Source organism: Falco naumanni, chromosome 5 (assembly GCF_017639655.2).
Source record: "Falco naumanni isolate bFalNau1 chromosome 5, bFalNau1.pat, whole genome shotgun sequence".
Classification (NCBI taxonomy): Eukaryota; Metazoa; Chordata; class Aves; order Falconiformes; family Falconidae; genus Falco; species Falco naumanni.
In genome coordinates this window covers 46,643,722-46,662,068 of record NC_054058.1, presented here as the reverse complement: position 1 = coordinate 46,662,068, position 18,347 = coordinate 46,643,722, and the positions used below count along the sequence as shown (strand labels likewise).

General features: G+C 35.4%; 1 protein-coding gene across 9 annotated transcripts in view; it reads right to left on the bottom strand.

Moving 5' to 3' along the window:
- Nucleotides 1-450: 450 nt before the first annotated feature.
- APAF1 (apoptotic peptidase activating factor 1) overlaps nucleotides 451-18,347 on the bottom strand; it is a 41,270-nt gene continuing 23,373 nt past the window's right edge. For 4 of the 9 annotated variants that reach the window (XM_040594051.1, XM_040594052.1, XM_040594053.1 and 1 more), the window contains 14 exons: nucleotides 17,998-18,123; nucleotides 17,317-17,448; nucleotides 15,264-15,389; nucleotides 14,083-14,244; nucleotides 13,685-13,813; nucleotides 12,778-12,903; nucleotides 11,798-11,917; nucleotides 9,341-9,466; nucleotides 8,868-8,993; nucleotides 7,090-7,209; nucleotides 6,638-6,763; nucleotides 5,758-5,883; nucleotides 5,170-5,316; nucleotides 451-2,074 (listed from right to left, as the gene is read on the bottom strand). In XM_040594051.1, coding sequence (XP_040449985.1) covers nucleotides 1,931-2,074; nucleotides 5,170-5,316; nucleotides 5,758-5,883; nucleotides 6,638-6,763; nucleotides 7,090-7,209; nucleotides 8,868-8,993; nucleotides 9,341-9,466; nucleotides 11,798-11,917; nucleotides 12,778-12,903; nucleotides 13,685-13,813; nucleotides 14,083-14,244; nucleotides 15,264-15,389; nucleotides 17,317-17,448; nucleotides 17,998-18,123 — 1,836 coding nt within the window. In that variant the 3' untranslated portion in view covers nucleotides 451-1,930. Of the gene's footprint in view, nucleotides 2,075-5,169; nucleotides 5,317-5,757; nucleotides 5,884-6,637; nucleotides 6,764-7,089; nucleotides 7,210-8,867; nucleotides 8,994-9,340; nucleotides 9,467-11,797; nucleotides 11,918-12,772; nucleotides 12,904-13,021; nucleotides 13,400-13,684; nucleotides 13,814-14,082; nucleotides 14,245-15,263; nucleotides 15,390-17,316; nucleotides 17,449-17,997; nucleotides 18,124-18,347 lie in introns of those variants that run through there. The other 5 variants (XM_040594054.1, XR_005827880.1, XR_005827881.1 and 2 more) reach the window with 5 other exon arrangements.

The following is an 18,347-nucleotide window of genomic DNA, read 5'->3' as shown; positions in this document are numbered from 1 at the left end:
TTGTCACAAACGACAACTTTCTGCCCTGATTCCTCACGTGAAACATTTATCCCATATCTTTTTACCTGTTTGGGACCCACATGGTCCTGTGCAACAAGGACAGCACAGCCTATGCAATCAAGGAACACTGGCCGAGAAGAGCTTCTGGCTCCTTCAATCTTCAGCTACCCAGGGAGGGTACTGATGAGGTCTGTACAAACTAGACAGTAGAAGCAACTCTGTCCTGAACATTGCAGGACATGCTGCAAGACTTCAGTTTCTTTTTGTTCACTTTTTCCTCCATCCTCATACTGAATACCGTTGCTTACCTGTCAAACTATTTTTCATGTCGTTTGTAAAGCAGCATTATGTTTAGATTGAAAACAAAACCACAATAACATATGATAAAAGAGGCAGCAATCCCAACCCCCACTCCATAAAAAAAAACACCAAAACATTCAAGATTTCAAATTGATTTACAATTTTGGCCAGTATTGCCTGGATTATCTTTATTCAATGCTGTACATACTTAGAATACAAAACATCATGTTTTTTCTATTGAATTTCATCGCTTTACATTTCTGCCAGCAGTACTTTGATTATACTGACCCGTATTCAATAGCACCTTAGAAATGGTGGAATTTCAAGTTTAAAAAAGAGGAAAAGCTGATGATTGTCAAAACCAGGAAAATACTAAGAACGTGTATCAAATCTTCTGAATTGCATGTTAAAAAAATTACTAAAAGTGAGAAATTCATTATTCAGTATCAGTTGAGACGCTTGCTAATGTACATTTTACAATCAAGTACTTAGATGAAGTGTTTCACTGCTAACTACAAAAATATGAAAATCACCATATTAATGCTTGTGCAGTTGCTCAGAGCAGTTGAGAGGCAATTCACTAGAACAAGGCTTACTTACCTAAGAAAAATTGTTATCTGGTTATTCACAAAAGATAGGTCAAGTATAATCAGTACAAAACATCAATATTTCTACCCTATATGGAATCTATAACTAGATGATTAAAAAAAATAATAATCACGTGTTACCAGGCAAGAGATCCCTGTGCACAGAACCCCATGTAAACAAAGCCGATGACAGTAAAATGTCTCCATAGTACAAAGCGAATGCTGATTCCAAAAGGATAAATAACTAAAATTCACATCTTATATTTTTTCAATATATACCCTGTTAAATCATTTCCATCCTCAGTTTAGCTGGTTAGCTGCTTCATCCTTTAACTGGAAAAGTGGCACAATCTCATCCACTTCAATTGCAATACCCTTTCAGATCTTGCCTTGAGAAAACGAAGGCTCAAGATGTTCCCCTTAATAGGAATAGCTTATATGTGTTACAATGTGCTTTACCTCAAGGTTAGAAGCACGAAGGTTCTTACTGCCAGTGGGAAGCACTGCTGCTGTAAACTGAACAGCTACTTGATTTGTTTTGAACATCAAGCACAAAGATAGCTAGTGGCATTTTTCAAATGAATGATGTCCCTGATTCTTTCCATTCTGTACTAAAGGAAAATCTTTGCATCACAGTAAAAAAATCCACTTTTTTTTGCATCTGTACAGTTGTGTTCGTGGCTAGAGAGCATTTAGCCATCAGCCTTAGCCCAAGATACAATTTCAAAGTATTATATTCCTCTTATTTCTTCACTGCCATTAATATTAACTTCAACTACTTTGAATAAATCTTAATATAATTTCCTTACAAAACTTAAAGCAACACACTTAAGATGCAAATAGAAACTTGATTATAATACTAAAAACAAGATTAAATGCAAGTTCATTTGAAAAAACATGCATAAATGTACATACACATGAAAACATCATGAATACAACAATGAAATATAATTCACAGCTTAACGAGTTCACACAAACATTTAGCAGAATTTTTTCTCCAGCTTAAAAAAATTAATTATCTTTTAAGCTGTTCAGCACATTAATCATAACCTCTGTAATACATAAAGAATGCCAAGATTATCTACAGTCACATACACTTTGAAATTAGGAGATACATGTATTGACTTGAGGTTTGTTCCGTTTGTGTAGAAGGTTTGTAAGGACTCTCCAGTAGTTACATTCCACCACTATAAAAAATAACACACTTTCAGTTAGTTGAGGGAAGCTTAGAATACATTCTATAAACAGGCTTAGCATGACAAGTCCAGTTGACGGCCTTCCCAAAGAGAATTAAAAATACAAGCAATCTTAAGTAGAAAATGTTTAGGACCAGTTACCAGAGGTATAAGATTCCCAGATAAAAACAAACTTCAAAAAGATTGAAGCTGTTCAATTTCAAGATAGCATACAAAATAGTAAATTCAGGTACTGTCCCTTACCGCATTACAAAGTGCAATCAATAGACGTAAACTGTAACATGTCCAAAATTGAAAAGACTATGTATTTTTATATAACCAAATGAACACATGAAACACATAGCCAATTGAAACTATACCTGGATCAAGAAACTTAGCTGGACTCACAAGATCAGTCACATATTTGAAACCATTTGCAGTTTTTTTAGCAGGACACTTTTTTTTCAGTGAGATTAGATTTTTTTTTTAATTTTTTTTTTTTTAGAAAATACAGTAAGTACTAATAACAAAGATATGAAGAAACCTTTGACCATCAGTTTACTCCATGAACACAGACTGAAATTTCTCATTTATCAGAAAAACTCTAAGCCAATGCAAAACTGAACCAAACACAATCCAGCACAAAGCTGTTACCTGATTATTCCAATATGAAGTCTGCCCTCTATTCTTGCAACATTTAAGTGCAGTAGCAAAATATCAAAACAGATTACCTTCAGCTTTGATCATCTATAAAAGCAGGTAGTATTACTGCTTTTTAGCTTACTCATCTCATGAAATATGTAACATTACAGGTAATGTCTGCATAATACATGTTTGCAACTACACAGCTACAATGTTCATATTAAAAACACCTTTCCTAAAGCGTCTGTTATTTGATGAAGACCTGGGGGGGGGGGGGGGGCGGGGGGGGGGAGTGGGGCTGGGACACAACGCCAAAATAAAAAAAAACCCACATCACAAAATCCAAAAACTGATTTTAACTAACTCTTGAATCTTTGTTGTTGGATATGTGATCAGGTGCTGGGCCAGTGGATACCACTCACACAGCAAGTTGAACAGTACATAGCCAGATGCACCCCATCTATGAATGACTCATTTGTTTAAAGGTAACTGCCATGTAACTCTACAATCCAAACTGCGTACAGTTTTTAGAGGTCCACTTCCGAAATGTTTTACATTTTCACTGACTGGCATATCCCTACAAAAAGGGTACGTGTTTTCGTCCACATCATACAAATGTAGATCTTGCAAGAAAAGCAGAAGTACAACACTTTGAGAAGACATGGTGATTGAATCTATTCCCAATAACTGGAAAAAGGCAAACACCATACCCATTTTCACAAAGGGCAAAGATGATGCTGGGAACTACAGGCCAGTAATTTTCACTCCACTGTCCGGGATTATTACAAAACAATTCTTCTGGAAGCCATTTCAAGTCATGTGACAGACAAGAAGGTGATCGTGAACAACTAGCACATATTTACCAAAGGTAAATCATGCTGAACCACACAGCTGACTTCCACTGGCAATAATGGTGGCTCTGCAAACAGCATGGCAGAAGCAGTGAGTGTGATTAACTCTGACTTTAGCCAAGCCTTCAACACATTCTCTTATACTGTTCCTGTAGTCAAACCGGAGAGATAAAGACCGGATGGGTGGAATACAAGGTAGATGACAGAGTGAACTGCTAGATTCAAAAACTAGCAGTCAGCAGTCCAGGCACTGTGTTGAGCCCTACCCTAGTACAAGAAATACACTGAGAAACTGAAGCAAGTCCAGCACATGGTCATTGAGATGGCTGGACACCTAAAACAGATGTCACAGAAGAAAGAGAGAGCAATGAATTTGTTTATCCTGAAGAGAAGACGGCTAAATGCTGCTCAACTACCAAAAAGAGGGTTACAGACGACAGTCAGACTCTCCTCTCAAGGCCCTGAGGCACCCCTGTTGGAGCAGGGGACAAAACTTGATGGGGGACAGCTCTAAACAATTTTACCTAACCGTGCAAACTACTTCTAGCAAGGGGCTGGACTAGATGAGTTCCAGAATCTGCCAACATCCTAAACCATTCTATGACTCTAAGAAGCATCACAACACCATACTGCATAACCACAAGACAAAATGGGAAGGAAGCTAGAAACAAGATGCATGTCTTGTTCTTTAATATGAAAAGAAAGATGTTTTTGATCTCCTATGTCAGAAGATGTTTTCAATGCTAAATTAGAAAATTCAACAATCTTTGTTAAATGGTTACTAACTGACTTCAAAGGATTCATCTGGTAGCACATTCAACGGCTGAACACTGACCAACGATCACCTAGCCTACAGTACTCTGTGAGACGAGAAGTCCACAACCTGTCATTTCACATACAAAGTTTCTAACAGGTATTAGCTATTACACAAGGGAAAAAAATAAACTCCTGAAATTTACAGTTATGAAGAACCCATCCACAGGCTGAAAGACCGACAACCTCTTCCCCTTCCCCAAAAATATATCTGCCCAGTAGATATATGAACCAATGAGATTGATGAAAAGACTGATTTCCTCAGTTTCAACATGCCCTCTTCCAAAGATTACTTATATAATGTCTTTCAGGGTAGAAAATTATCACCTGGAATTCCTTCCAAATCTCTCTTTACAAAAAAATTTAACACTTAGTATCTTTAAAAAAAAAAAAAAAAAAAGAAAAAAGAAAAAAAGAAAGCCTGACAGATCATTTTTCTGCTCATTATAAAGAACACAACTGCTGCTGAAATTCAGTGGATATTAAGGCAGACAAAAATTATTGGGATCTTTCATATTAAAGTTGTTAATGAAAGACATTGCTAATAAAAATGGAATATAAGGAGTTCAAAAACAAACTCCAAGTCTGAAGCCTGAATTCTTAAGAAACCTTTTTCAGGGGGCTTTCAGATTTGAGAAGAAAGAAGTGAAAAGTGCTAGACATCCATGAAAATGGAGCAGCTTTGTGTTACGTAAAATGTTTCAGGTCTTTCTTTGAATTGGTCTGCATTTTCCTTTAGAATTATGAGAGTATTGCCATTTAATTAGGTATGTTAGGATATTTTATTATTTCAAGGCTTACCTTAAGATAGCCTCCAGATGAAACAAGCATTTTACTGTCAGGAGAAAATGAGAGGTCTGTTACCCAACCACCATGTGTTGGTTCTCCCTCATCCACAGTAACAGGGGAGCATAAGTGAAGTAATGCACCTGTTAAAATGTCCCAAATCTAAAAAGAGAGGGAAGATTATTATATAAGTAAACTTAAAGGGGGAAAAAAAAACACTCTCAAGTAAGGAAGACTCAAATATATTTTTCTATATTAGAGAAAAAAACCATTGTAAATAAGCATTCTACTTGAAGTGACAGAATAATACAAAAAATTAATTCTCCTCTTAGAACTGTATCATACAAGGAGAATTTAATCACACATGCAATTCACAGTAGAATTACTAGTAAATCATGTGAATCAGTTCTGCAGCATTCATGGAACATAAATCTATCAATACGGTTACTAACTACTGTCTCATGTGGCAAACTGCTATTTTCAACTTCCCGATGTTCACTACAACGCTAAGAAATTAGACATGCAGAACACAAAATATGAGACTTTTTCTCTCTGTGAACTATCAATTGAATTATAAAATAAACAGCAAAGTAAAAGCAGTACCCTTATTTCTCCTTTGTCATCTCCAGTGGCCAATAATTTGCTATTAGGAGAGAAAGTACAGCACCGCACACAGGCTTCATGACCTTTCAGCTCATGAAGAACAGATGAACTTTCAAAGCTCCATATCTAAATGTAAAACATTACAGAAGAGTGAAAGATAAGTTCAAAAACTATTATGACTTCTTTCTAAAAAGGCACCAGCACGTGTGCACATTTATAGACGTATTATACTGTAGTCTGTTTTTCTTTTCATCTGAGTCACACAGGAATGCATTTGCTACAAATTACTGAACCAACTGCAAGTATATATTTTTTTTCCTTAGGAGATACTCTTTAATGAAACCAATTCATTTACAAGGAAGTTTAAAACTGTTCATAGAAATATGATTCAATCAATTAATTTAAAGCTATTTTTAAAAAAATCTAATGGGATGCTTTAAAAATCTAATGGGGCAGCACCAAAATATTAAACAGTTCACTTCTTTTTGCACCTTGCTTCTGAACAGGAATACCAGAACCTCTGGACAGCACTTTCACCAGAAGTTTCAGAAATTTTTCTTAGCTTAAGTTTCCAAGTTAAGATTGTTAGGCTATTAACAAATCAATACAGACAACTAAACAAAGTGTTCTGCACAAACTTGGGCATTAAATGTGTATTTTATTTATACAGTCACCAGGACAGTCTCCAGTTATATCCAAAAATCAATGGTGAATGACTATAACAGCTTTAGAAACATGTTCACAGATGCAGGAAATTTAATACTAGAAATACAACATGATAATACACATAATCACTAGTTAACTCAGAATAAAAAAAAAATAGCATACATTTCAGGACAAATAAGGCATTGTTTTTATCTTTGCACAAAACATAACCTACCTTTGCAGTTTTGTCAGCAGAAGTAGATGAAAATTTACTACCATCAGGTGAAACAGCACAGGAAAGAACAGTACCTTCATGGCAAGCAAAATCTTTTTCTGTGTTTCCAGTGGTGATACTCCAAACCTACCAAATACACAGGAAAAACAGGTTACTTTTGTAACACTGTGAATAGGTTAAAACACCCGTGTCTTACACAACAATATATAAAACTCAGCTACATAGTTCTAATATGGCCAACATTTTGTTATACTTAGTCATACAGTTAAAATACAACAAGAGTGTAAAACTTACTAGGAACAGAATAATCAAATGTGACTTAAAAGTCAGCTTATGCTTTAGGATCAATTCAATAAAATGTGCGCCAACAAAAAGTGCAGGAAATAGCAAACGTTAGAAGAGACAGTAAAATGTATTTTATGCGATTTATCAATTCACAGCCTTTTATTTACCTTAACGGTTCCATCAAATGACCAAGAAAGAAGTTTTGAATTTTCCAGAATTCTGAAATCCTTGATTGCTTCCTTGTGCCCTCTTAGAAACACACATTCATTCAACTGCCAATTCCATACCTAATCATAAAGTTGGAATACTTTTAAAGAAAAGAATTTAATGGCAAACACAAGAAGAATAAATTAACTGGTTGATTTTTAAATCACAGGAGTAGTAAAAAGTTCTTATGGAGGTGTCAACTAATTAAAAGGTTAAATATTGAAGATATCCATAGTAGAGATACTGGAGATTGAGGATGTCATAGTATTTAATAGTCAACCTATGACAGAGTTCCCTATAATACACACATTATCTGATTTTCAAAGTGAATGTGATGCTTAAAATTCACTGGTAATTTGAAAAGAAAAACAGTAATTTTCTAGGCATCCCAGAAGTTTTGGGTTTTAAACCTTTGATTATTGCAACAAATAGACTTCCGTCATCTGATAGACCTCATATTTTCCATAGTTAAATTAACTTTCTTTTATATTTTGAAGCATATTTTTAATCAAATGCCATTTTGCTTTGGATTTTTATAACAAAATTACACTTCTATTATTAATTCAACCATTCCCTGAAAACTGAAGTAGTGTCATTTCATTTTACAGAAGCTATTAAGCATCGATTTAAATGACAATAATTTAATAGTTTTCAAATTAACAGATTTTCAGCATCAAAGAAAGAACAGAAAGTGAGGTGTTCAGATGAGAATGCTGGAGCTTTAACTGAGGCGCTGTCCACTAGAGGGAGCCGAGCACCCAGAAAAGCTACCCACTTTAGACCTGAAGGAAGGATCCAAAAGCCCATAAACTTGTGACTTGCCTGGACTGCTTACTTGACCACAGAGACAGCACTCACCCTGGTTTCAGACCGAAACAAACACCAAAGTGGGATGCTGCATAGGTTACGTGTGTATCAGCAAGTAGGTAGAACACTGATGCTGGAACAGATTTGCTGAGCAAAACTGGGCTGAAGACCAGCACCCATACGTGTTTTGGAGGTTTTATTTCAAACCAGATCAAGTTTGGTTGTGTGGACTGAATGCTCATTAGTAGCTGGAGCATGTGCTCTCCTTAGCCATCCTGTCAGCATGCCTGCAACTGCTCTGTAGTGCAAACTAAAGCACAGTAAGCATAAATGACCAGGACGTTCACTTGAAAAGAGCATCCCTGAGGTGAGCTAAAATGTTAATACAGACACACCTGAATCCTTCCCCAGAGCCAGTCTTCCTTGCTGAGAGGCAGAACTTACTAATTTGAGACTACATTAGTGCAGCCATTCTGTTTTCAGCTAGCATCTGTATTCAGCACTGTACTGGACTAGTTGGACACATCAGGCTGCTCAGAGATTGGTCTTTTTACCTCATTTCAGACAATTTACTTACATTTCAGACAATGTAAGCAAGCCCACCTACCACATATAGCCAGTTCTGGGTCACATCTTGAACCTTCCCTTATGCAATCAGAACTGTTATCTTCTTTGAAAATTAATGTTCCTTTCACCCATCTTTAAGGACTTGTTGCTTTTCTATCATCCACAGTATTAAAAACAGAAATTGTGTAATATTCATTATCATGTAAGTTATACATAGAGTCTACACCTCCTACAGTCCCTTGGCCCAAGATGGAGCAATAGAGAATACAGTAGTCATTTACTGAGTTTACGCTATCCATAGTATAAAAGATTATTTAAAATAAATCCTATCTTACAACGTAGTATTTTTCAATATCTTCCAAACCTGTATAACTGAATCATGAGCACTTGAAATGAGAGTCTGACAATCAGATGTAAATCGACAATGCTGCACGGATGTCCTGTAGGTCTTCTGCGACTTCAGGACTTTCCCATCCAACAACTGTAATACCTTTAAAACAAAGAATGAAATCATTTTTTTTTTTACATAATTGAGAAAAAGGAAGAAAAGAACATGCAAATTCTTTTTCAAATAACACGAGATTGTAAATACATAACTCTCAGTCAACAGACTGGAACAACCAAAAATTCGTATGAACTTAGTCCTTGGTAAAATGAAATTCAGAGCTACATTATTTGCTCTACCCTTAAATTATTGTCATTTAGGCATCCTAACAAATGTAAAAACTTTGAAGTACTATGTTGAAGTATATTATTGTAAAAAGTCATTCAAATGACAGGGTGTTTAAGATTTAATAATTTAATTTAGGATTAATAATTTAATTCAGAATTTAATACCTTTATTGTTCCATTCTCCTGTCCAAAAGCTGCAAATTTAAGATCTTCACTTAAGCAACAGCAGGAAATGGGGGATTCTTGAGCCGCTGTCTGCATAATAACACTGTCTGTATTTCCACTGATAAGCTGCAAGATAGTAAATTAATGAAGTTATTACTACATTTTAAAATTTAAACTTAAATTACAATACCTAATTTTATTTTCTTTATTTATTTATTGTAAAAATACAATACCTAATAAAGCTAAGAATGTTGAAGAGAAGACTGTACAAGTTTCAAACTTCAAATGGTAAAGATCAGTTATTTTCATAAACCAATTACTTTGAAGGTCAGTATAATGACCTTCATTGAATGCTCCCTGAACAGGACAGATTTGCAGAAGGAAACTAATCTTGGTGTTAGAAGGCTTTTTACAGTTTGTCTGACTACAGGAAACAGTAATTCAAAATGCTGCTACCAAATTTCAAAACCCACAGAGTGAGCTCCATGTTCAAATTTACCTTGCTCGCTAGATTATACAGCTCATACCAAATGGAGCACAAAATATTTTAAGTGCATCCTCTAAGCACGATTTTAAACTTATTAGCACACAGAATATACCAAATCTCAACTCAGTATCACCCTCAAATCAATTCCTCAGGGGAAAAACTAAAATCTCTAGAACAAAATTATTTACAAAGTTTAAGTTTAGAAAGATACAGTGTGAAGTGTTTAAAAATTAACATACTGCACATCAAAAGGTGACCAGGACCCCAATTCTGAGATACTACAAATTAGAAAGGGTATAACAGCACAGCTGCAAGAAAAACTACATTTAGAGATGTGATAGCAGAGATATACTGTTAAATTACAGTACACATGCGTAATTACAATTTGTCTTTTCAGTCAATTTCTCTTCTTGCTTTCTAAGTCTTTGATTACTACCAGAGAGACTTTTCACATGACTGCACATCTACAGGATGTCAGAGTATTGTATTTACAACAAAAAATCTAAGCACTAGGAAATGGTTCAAGTAAAGTTACCACAGAAATAGCAATCATAGATAAATAGATCAGGTCTACTGATTCAAATGAGAACCAGGCTACACCATTACACAGTAGTCACTACAGATTTTACAACTCAGGAAGATTTAAGAGTAGCTGTTACTCTAAACTGCTCCCCACACATAAACAGGCATAACTCCATTTGCTGTGGTTTCTCTCCTCTCCTCACTACAACAGATGCAGCTTATTTTTTCTCACATATTTGTTCACATAGATTTTATTTCAACAATGACCACTTTCTGTTGGCTCAAAGTCTGAAATCTTTTTATCGCCAAGGCCCCACTGAAGACACTTCAGCTATTACCACATCCACATTCACCACTATTCAAATACCACCACTATTCCACTTAAGTTTTTTTAATAGGACTTTTAGGTAAGGTAAGAAATGGCTAACTTGTTGACAGGACAGATAAAAGAAGTAGCAGCCTAGGAAAAGCTGAGCATCTCTAGGACTAGAAATAAAGGCAATGGCCACGCTGATTAGCCAGGATTACATAATTTATGTGTTTGCCTTTGGCCACATCAGGAGAAAGGACATGACCCTACATAAAAAGATTATCTGCACAGTGTCCTTCAGTGCAGGGCAGCAGAATCTATTGCAACACTCATCTACCTATACATCCAGGAATAAGAATTCACTGTTTTCACAGCCCAGAACAAAGTCATTCCTATTCGGATGCTGCTTTAGGCTGAACACCTGAAATCGCTACCTCACGCCCAGAGATATGGCACTGCCTGTTTTGTGGGTTAACATGCAACGGGTTTGTGTAAGGAGCATGCTGCAACAAATAGGAAAGTGTTTCCACTTTTAAACAGTTACAGTCAAGTAGAAGCATAATCTGAATGATTTTGCTATCATGAAACAGAAACATATTCTGGCTATTGGGGTACTTACTATTTGGTGGAGGGGTCCAGAGTAATAAGTGTATCCACTATCAGTATTTTCTTTCTATAAAAGACCCCACGCTCTCCTAAGGCTATAGACAAACCTAGGTTCACACCTTTCATTCCCCCAGTTTGAGATGATTCCTTTAGTTATTACACAGGAGTTCCAATGCATTATGTACATGCGCTGTGTAACACCTGGTCTATACACGCTGCACACACTACACATTGTTGTGCACATCTAAGCCACCGAGAGCCCACAGACTCCCCAGTCATGAAGAGAAAGCAGTTTTGTTCCTCTATCCAGCTTCACTTTTAACATATGTGGAAATTTCCCCAAAAAATTGATGGTTTGCTTACTAGGCAGAGTTTCTAGATATAAACATGTTATCATACATTAAGAGTCATCTGCTACACATTTGACTGTCGAAAACCATGGATAAGCAGCTCTTTCAGTGCTTCCTCTGCTTCCTACTGAGATTTGTTGATAACATTCAAAAGTACTAACAGATTGACAAATACAGCTTACTTGTAAATGCTTCTGATTGTAAATTGCTAAAATCATCACTTCAGCATTGTGAAATACAACATCTAGTTCACTTTTTAGTACAGCATCAGAAGACTTGCACACCTTCTTTGTTTCCCAAATCTGTTGAAAAACACAGTATTTAATTAGTTTTATTAAAGGACATGATATAAAATTTGCTGAGTATGAGTACCTGTAAACCAAAGTCTTACAAACTTGCAAGTAACACTGTTTTTTTTAAAATCAGTGAAAATTATGCTTCTGCTATTTTTATTTACTAGGGAAGATTGTACAATTACTACAGTGATTCCATCAGATGAAACAGAACTAACTTCTTCCAGGCTGCCTAGTAGACTCCCCTGTGTTTAGAGTTGTAGCTATAAAGTCCAGAATTTTCTAATCCAAAGAAAAGTGTTAAAATTGAATTACAAAAAAATAACAAGTACAGATTTCTATACTTCAATTGCTTTCAATATTTCAAGAATATGTTAACTTGGGAGAAAAAGAAAGGTTACTTTGGTAAACTATAGTTCTACTTTCACAGGTTTTAATGAGACAGTACAATTATAGAAATCTATCCGAAGTATTGACACACAAATATCTCTAAAAATGAAATTAATATCAAGCCCGCTAGAATCCACGAATAACTTCACAATTCCTGATTCAGAAAAAATCTAAAACAAAATAGAAGGTTACAATTACTCTTTAACAGCTACCAGACTTTAAAAAATCACATACGGTACAACTAGATAAACAGTAAATAAAGTCAAAAAATCCAGGTCATTTTACTGTATACCTGAATAATTTTACAATTTTATAACAACTTTTTAAATTTATATTGGCTATAAATATATGTAACTACTAGATACATAATATAGCTATATTATATATATAATTTTAGAATAAGGAGTTCCTTAAATGAGTAATTTCATATTATATATATACACATACAATTTTTTAAAAAAAGAAAGATGTCACCTTACACGTACTGTCTGGTCATCAGACGATGTCAGAAATAAAGATCCATCCGGCGAAAATGTCACACAGTGGACCCAGCTCATGTGTCCCCTGCAATATGCCACTTTTGATAAAGAATTAATATTCCATAACTACAACAAAAATTCCAAAGAAAAACTCAAATGGATTTTGATTGCATTTACAGGGAAAATAGTACAAAACAAAAAAAGCAGTATACTTAAATTATTATTTCTTCTAGTATTTTCTTACTTCTCATTCTGAAAACTGATGTAACAAGAACTGTGCCTGCTTATCACATTTCGATGGTCAGGGAAAGTGAATCAGCAGCCTCTTTGACTGCTACAATTTTAAAAGACAAAGGGGAGGGGGGAAATATCACTCACAGTATAAAACAAAACAAAACAGAGTTCTTCCATCAATAGTTGCAAAACCAAAAAAAACCCACCACCAAAAAAAAAAAAAACCACAACCAAACCACTCCCAAACTGATACTTTACAGGCTTACTCTATCCATGCTAGTCCCAAAGTTATTCTAGCAGTTTCATGCCTTTTTAGTGAGTTGCCACATTCTGCAGCAGCATATAGAAGGAAGAGAGGGTTTGGTTTGTTTGGAGTTAAGCAATGCTCCTGAGAATGACAAAAGTAACTTTAAATAAATTTAATAGAATAGTCTCTTTATATAAATGTGAGTTCTGTTGACCAAAATAAATATGTAACTTTAAAATGTTATTCCCAAATGGTATTTTACATTTCAGAAGCAAACGAAAATTAAACAGAATGAAGCACATTGAAAGCCTGCTAAAATAGCTACATTTGTTTTACCTCTGCACACAAGAAACTATTAAGACAAATGTTATATTTTATATTGCAAGTAGTCTTCCCTGGTATACTGTAGCAAAAACAATCACTTACTTCAACAGAACAGTGAGACAACGCGACTGCTACTAACTCATCACCAGGACAAAAGTCACAGTATTGGATGGTACTGTGATGACTTACGATGACTTGTGTTAACAAATCACATGTTTTAACATCAAAAAGCTGTGAACACATAATTTACCATAGTTAGCACCCAGTTTGAATGACCTCACTATAGACATATAGCTTATATGCTCAACAATGCACATTCTTGAATTCTGAAAGCACTTCCCTCAGTCAAGAAGTTTGTCACCCACATATTTTTACTTTACACACACTTGAAACCATGCATCTTTTATCTGAAACACCTTAATGTCCTCAAATTTTAATCATAATTTCTACCTACATTTTAATATGCTACCCCCAGAAAATTACTGAAGTGAGGTACTTACCAAAAGTTTATTTTTAGCTACCACCAAAATCATGTCACCATTCCTGGACCAAGAACAACATTTTACCAAAACCTCCACATCATCTGCCTGCTCATCTGCATTTTTGAAGAAATCTTTTACGTCAATACTTTTCACTTCATTTCCTGAGCGTGTTTCCCAAAGCTGCAATAGAAAGTAAAGGAAATACACAAAACCTCTTTTTACTAAGTGGATACAGAATACAACAGGAGAGTCCTAATTCCAAATTACTTCTAGGAAAGACAACAGGTCAAGGGTACAATACCAAAAAGCCTTTGCTACTTTCCCTGCTCAAGAAATAGCATCAGAATATTCACAAGCCTGGATGGCTTAGACAAAAAGAAAAAAAAAAAAAAAAAACACCAGCCACCCAAACTAAAAAAAACAAACCCCAACAAAAATAAAAGATTACGCTATAGCAGAACCCTTTCCCTGGGTTTTTCCCTCATATCATTGCTGTCTTAACTTCTATTTAACAGAAGTATAAAATCAAAAATAATATCTGCTCTTCAACTTTATTAAAAGTACACTCACCATGAGAAATCTGGTATACATCTGCTTTGCACCTTAATTCACTGAGGGACCTGTCAAAAATCTATGGAATATCTCTATTCCCTCCACCAGTTTTCCTTCTGAACTTGCATAGTTCTATTGCAATCAAAGGCAGTAAGAATAATGCATTCTGAGGAAAACATAAACCTCTCAATTCTCTTCTAGTGCATACAGGAAAAACAGCACATAGAAACCGCTTTTAATTTTTATGTCTAGTGATGATTCATTTTCAGAGATGACAGAACTTTTAATTAACCTAAAAACTTACTACTCTTTTCTTAAACAAGTTTCACCACCTCTCCTCAGGTTTTTTTAACATTAGTGGGAGGAAAAAAAAAAAAGATGGTGAAAAGGACTCAAAATGAGGCTAGCTAGAATTAATTTGCAACTACAGGCATCCAAGGTTGTTTTTTTTTTTCCTGGTACTAGACAAGCCATTTCAAAACCTTGCATTAAAAACTGGACCAATAATCAACTGCTTCAGGACTTAATCCATTAAAGTTGATCATGCAGACACAAAGTCTTCTTATACATATTTTAAATTTTACTTTAAAAAAAAAAATCATTATCATCATCAAAACAAACAGTTGATTTAAAAACACACTGTGTACCTTTACTGTTCCATCTGTTGAGCAGCTAGCAACATATTCATCCTTTGGTGAAAATCTACAGTGACTGACGGAATTTTCATGACCTATCATCGTATTTCTACAATACTCTTTGTTCAAATCCCAAAGCTGCATGAGAAATAAATATGTAAGTACCATCATATTAATGAACTATTCTAAGACAGATTGTTCATGATCTTTCAAAATCATGCACTGGCAACCACAATCTCAAATTTCTTTTTCTTAGTTTTACCCACATGCTCAGGGACTTGATGCTATGCCCCAAGCTACACCACAATTTACCTCCATCTGCCAATGTGCATGAAAACTATTAACATCAGAATTACACAAAACTACTTAAACTTTCTGTACAGTGCAGACAAGGCCCTTGGTTACTGAAAGTTACTGTTTCCTCAGACTGAGGAAGAAACTTCCTCTTGCTTTTTTCCCTTCCAACTCTGAAGTTCAGAATTATGTAGCTTGCACATAATAACAAAAACAAAATCTCAGGTTAACCTTGGACAGCCTAAACATCATCCTTGCCACATCCATACTAACAAAGTTAAAAGAACATTCCATATGTTTTTTTGTTTAGGGCTCCCCCTCCCCACCCCCCTCATCACACACAGTTTTCCAGGCCTACAGCCCACACTTCCTTTCTCTGTTTCCCAATTTCTTCCCTTTCTCCTACATATATATATTAAAAAAAAAAAAAAACAAACCAAAAACCAAAAAAAACCCCACCATCTATTTGACTGTTCAAGTGAGAACTCAAAACAAGAACAGTCACTTGGACAGTGTCCTCAGGGAGAAAAAAAAAAAAATCAAGCCCTTTTGATTACTGTGCATACTTCAGCTCTGTTATTCATTACTCATGAAAGTGTTCAACTGTCTTAGGTCTTGATCACTTCTTTTACTGTAAATGTGGGTATTTTAAACAAGTCCCTTCTAAATCTACCTGTTCCAAGGTGTCAGTTTCAGACAGCAAATACATCTCCCGAGACATCCAGGAGGTCAGCACAAAAACCTTTTCTTTCCACCTTGACATCAGGTTGTATCTGTATTTTACCTTCAATTTACACAAACTGAAGCTCTTGCAAGAACTCTTCCAATGAGACTTCATGTTGCAATTAAAACACCTCACATCGTACTAGCTACAGCTGGAATTGATAGTTGTCCCTCCCACTAACAATTTCACTCCTTGCTGTCTACTCCCAACAGTTCTCTTGCACTAGAACTGGGCAACTGAGTCACTACAGGGAACTGAACAAGCAGAAAACCAATCCCACCAAACAGAAATTTTTGCAGTTGACTCCTTGAATGATACCACTGCAGAATAAGATCAGCACATACACTACAACAAAAACAAGAACATACAGCCAGGGCATCTTCAGTGCCACTTAACTATATGATTTACCTAGCTGCACTGTGCAATTGCACTCTTATTTGCCACAGTCTAGGTCTTACTTGACCTGGTTTCCCCCCTCCCTCAAGATGCAGACTTCAGTTGCCCAGTTTCTGCTCTTTCTGTGTATACATACCGCCGCCCAGTCTGAACAGTGCCAGCTGGTTAACCTGACAAACCTCTTGCTTTGATTACTGTTCCTATGTTGGCTTCCACCTTCGTTTCTTTACTATGCCTGAACAATTTAATCAAAAAATGCATCTGCTACACTTCCCTAATGCTACCCTTTTTCCCCCCAATCTTTCAGCATCCAGTTTTTTACATTATTAACGTTTTCAATCCTAAATTTCTGCCTTAATTTTTCTTATGCTGTTCCCCTCCCAACCTCTGAAAGTCTTGCCAAAGCCCTCATTTTCATGCCCTACCAATAGAAGACTTGCCCATTCTCCTTTGCTGAGCATAAACACTCATGTACTGCCTTGATGAAATCTGATTACAGAAATGTAGTTGGTACTCTTAATTTGTTGCCGTCTCTCTTATACCAGGCCCAATAAAAACCCTGTAATTTGTGCTGTTTAAATACATTTATACATCAACAATTATTCTGTTATGACAAGCAGCATGAGAATAATCTCAACCTTTTCCACTTACTTTGATGAAACTGTCGTTTGAGCAGGTAGCTAAAAGATACTGACCACTTCTGTTATTGAACTGGCAGCAGTTGACCTGCTCTGAGTGTTCTTCGTATACACGCCTACACTGGCCTGTTCTTGAGTTCCAGATCTAGAGAGAATTGAAGGATGAAAACTTTTAAATATATTTAAAGCAATTCATTTAAAAAAAAAAATCTGTAAACTATGCTGAAATACAGATAAAGTCCTAAAACACTCTTAATAACACCTCTATGATTCAGATTAGGATCTGATAAATACTGGAATTTCACCAAGGTTTTGCTACAATACTGAGGAATTAAAATTCCAAGTCAGTCACATGTAACAGAAAAATAACATGAAAAAAAGAATTACGGATACACTCATGGAGAGGTGTATTATGGAGAAGACTGGACTCACACATTACATTCTACTTAAAAAGAATCATCTCACATTACAAGTAAAATAAGTGGTAATTCTGTAAGCATGATGTTAACATTAAGCATCTTTTACGTTATATAACAAGTGGGGCTCTTCTGTTTGTTAAGTAGTGAATTATCCACACAAGATTTACAACAGTTCAAGAAAATTTAGTCTTAACAATCTGCTCTGCCTGAGTTGGTTGAAACTGAAATTAGAATCATAAATTTGAAAAAAAATTGTCTACTTTCCATTTCCTTACCTTCACTTTTTTATCAGCTGAACAAGTTGCTACAAATTCACCATCTGCAGAGAAAGCGCAACAAAGTATTTCATCATCGTGGGCACTGATCTCCAGAAGTCTCTCGCCACTTTCCACTTTAAACACCTAAAACAAGAAATCATAAAATCTTGTAACTTGCATATAATTTTAAATCACAAATATGGGGTTTTTTCCTCTCGAACAGCTCTCTATATAACCTTTTCATGAAATCGGGTTTATTTTTGAAAGCATTTATAATTTCAGGTAAATTGAAATAATAATTATAAAAATATTCAATTGGAGCTCCAAATTTGTAAGGATAGCAGAAATTGTTAGGGAGAGAAACAGTG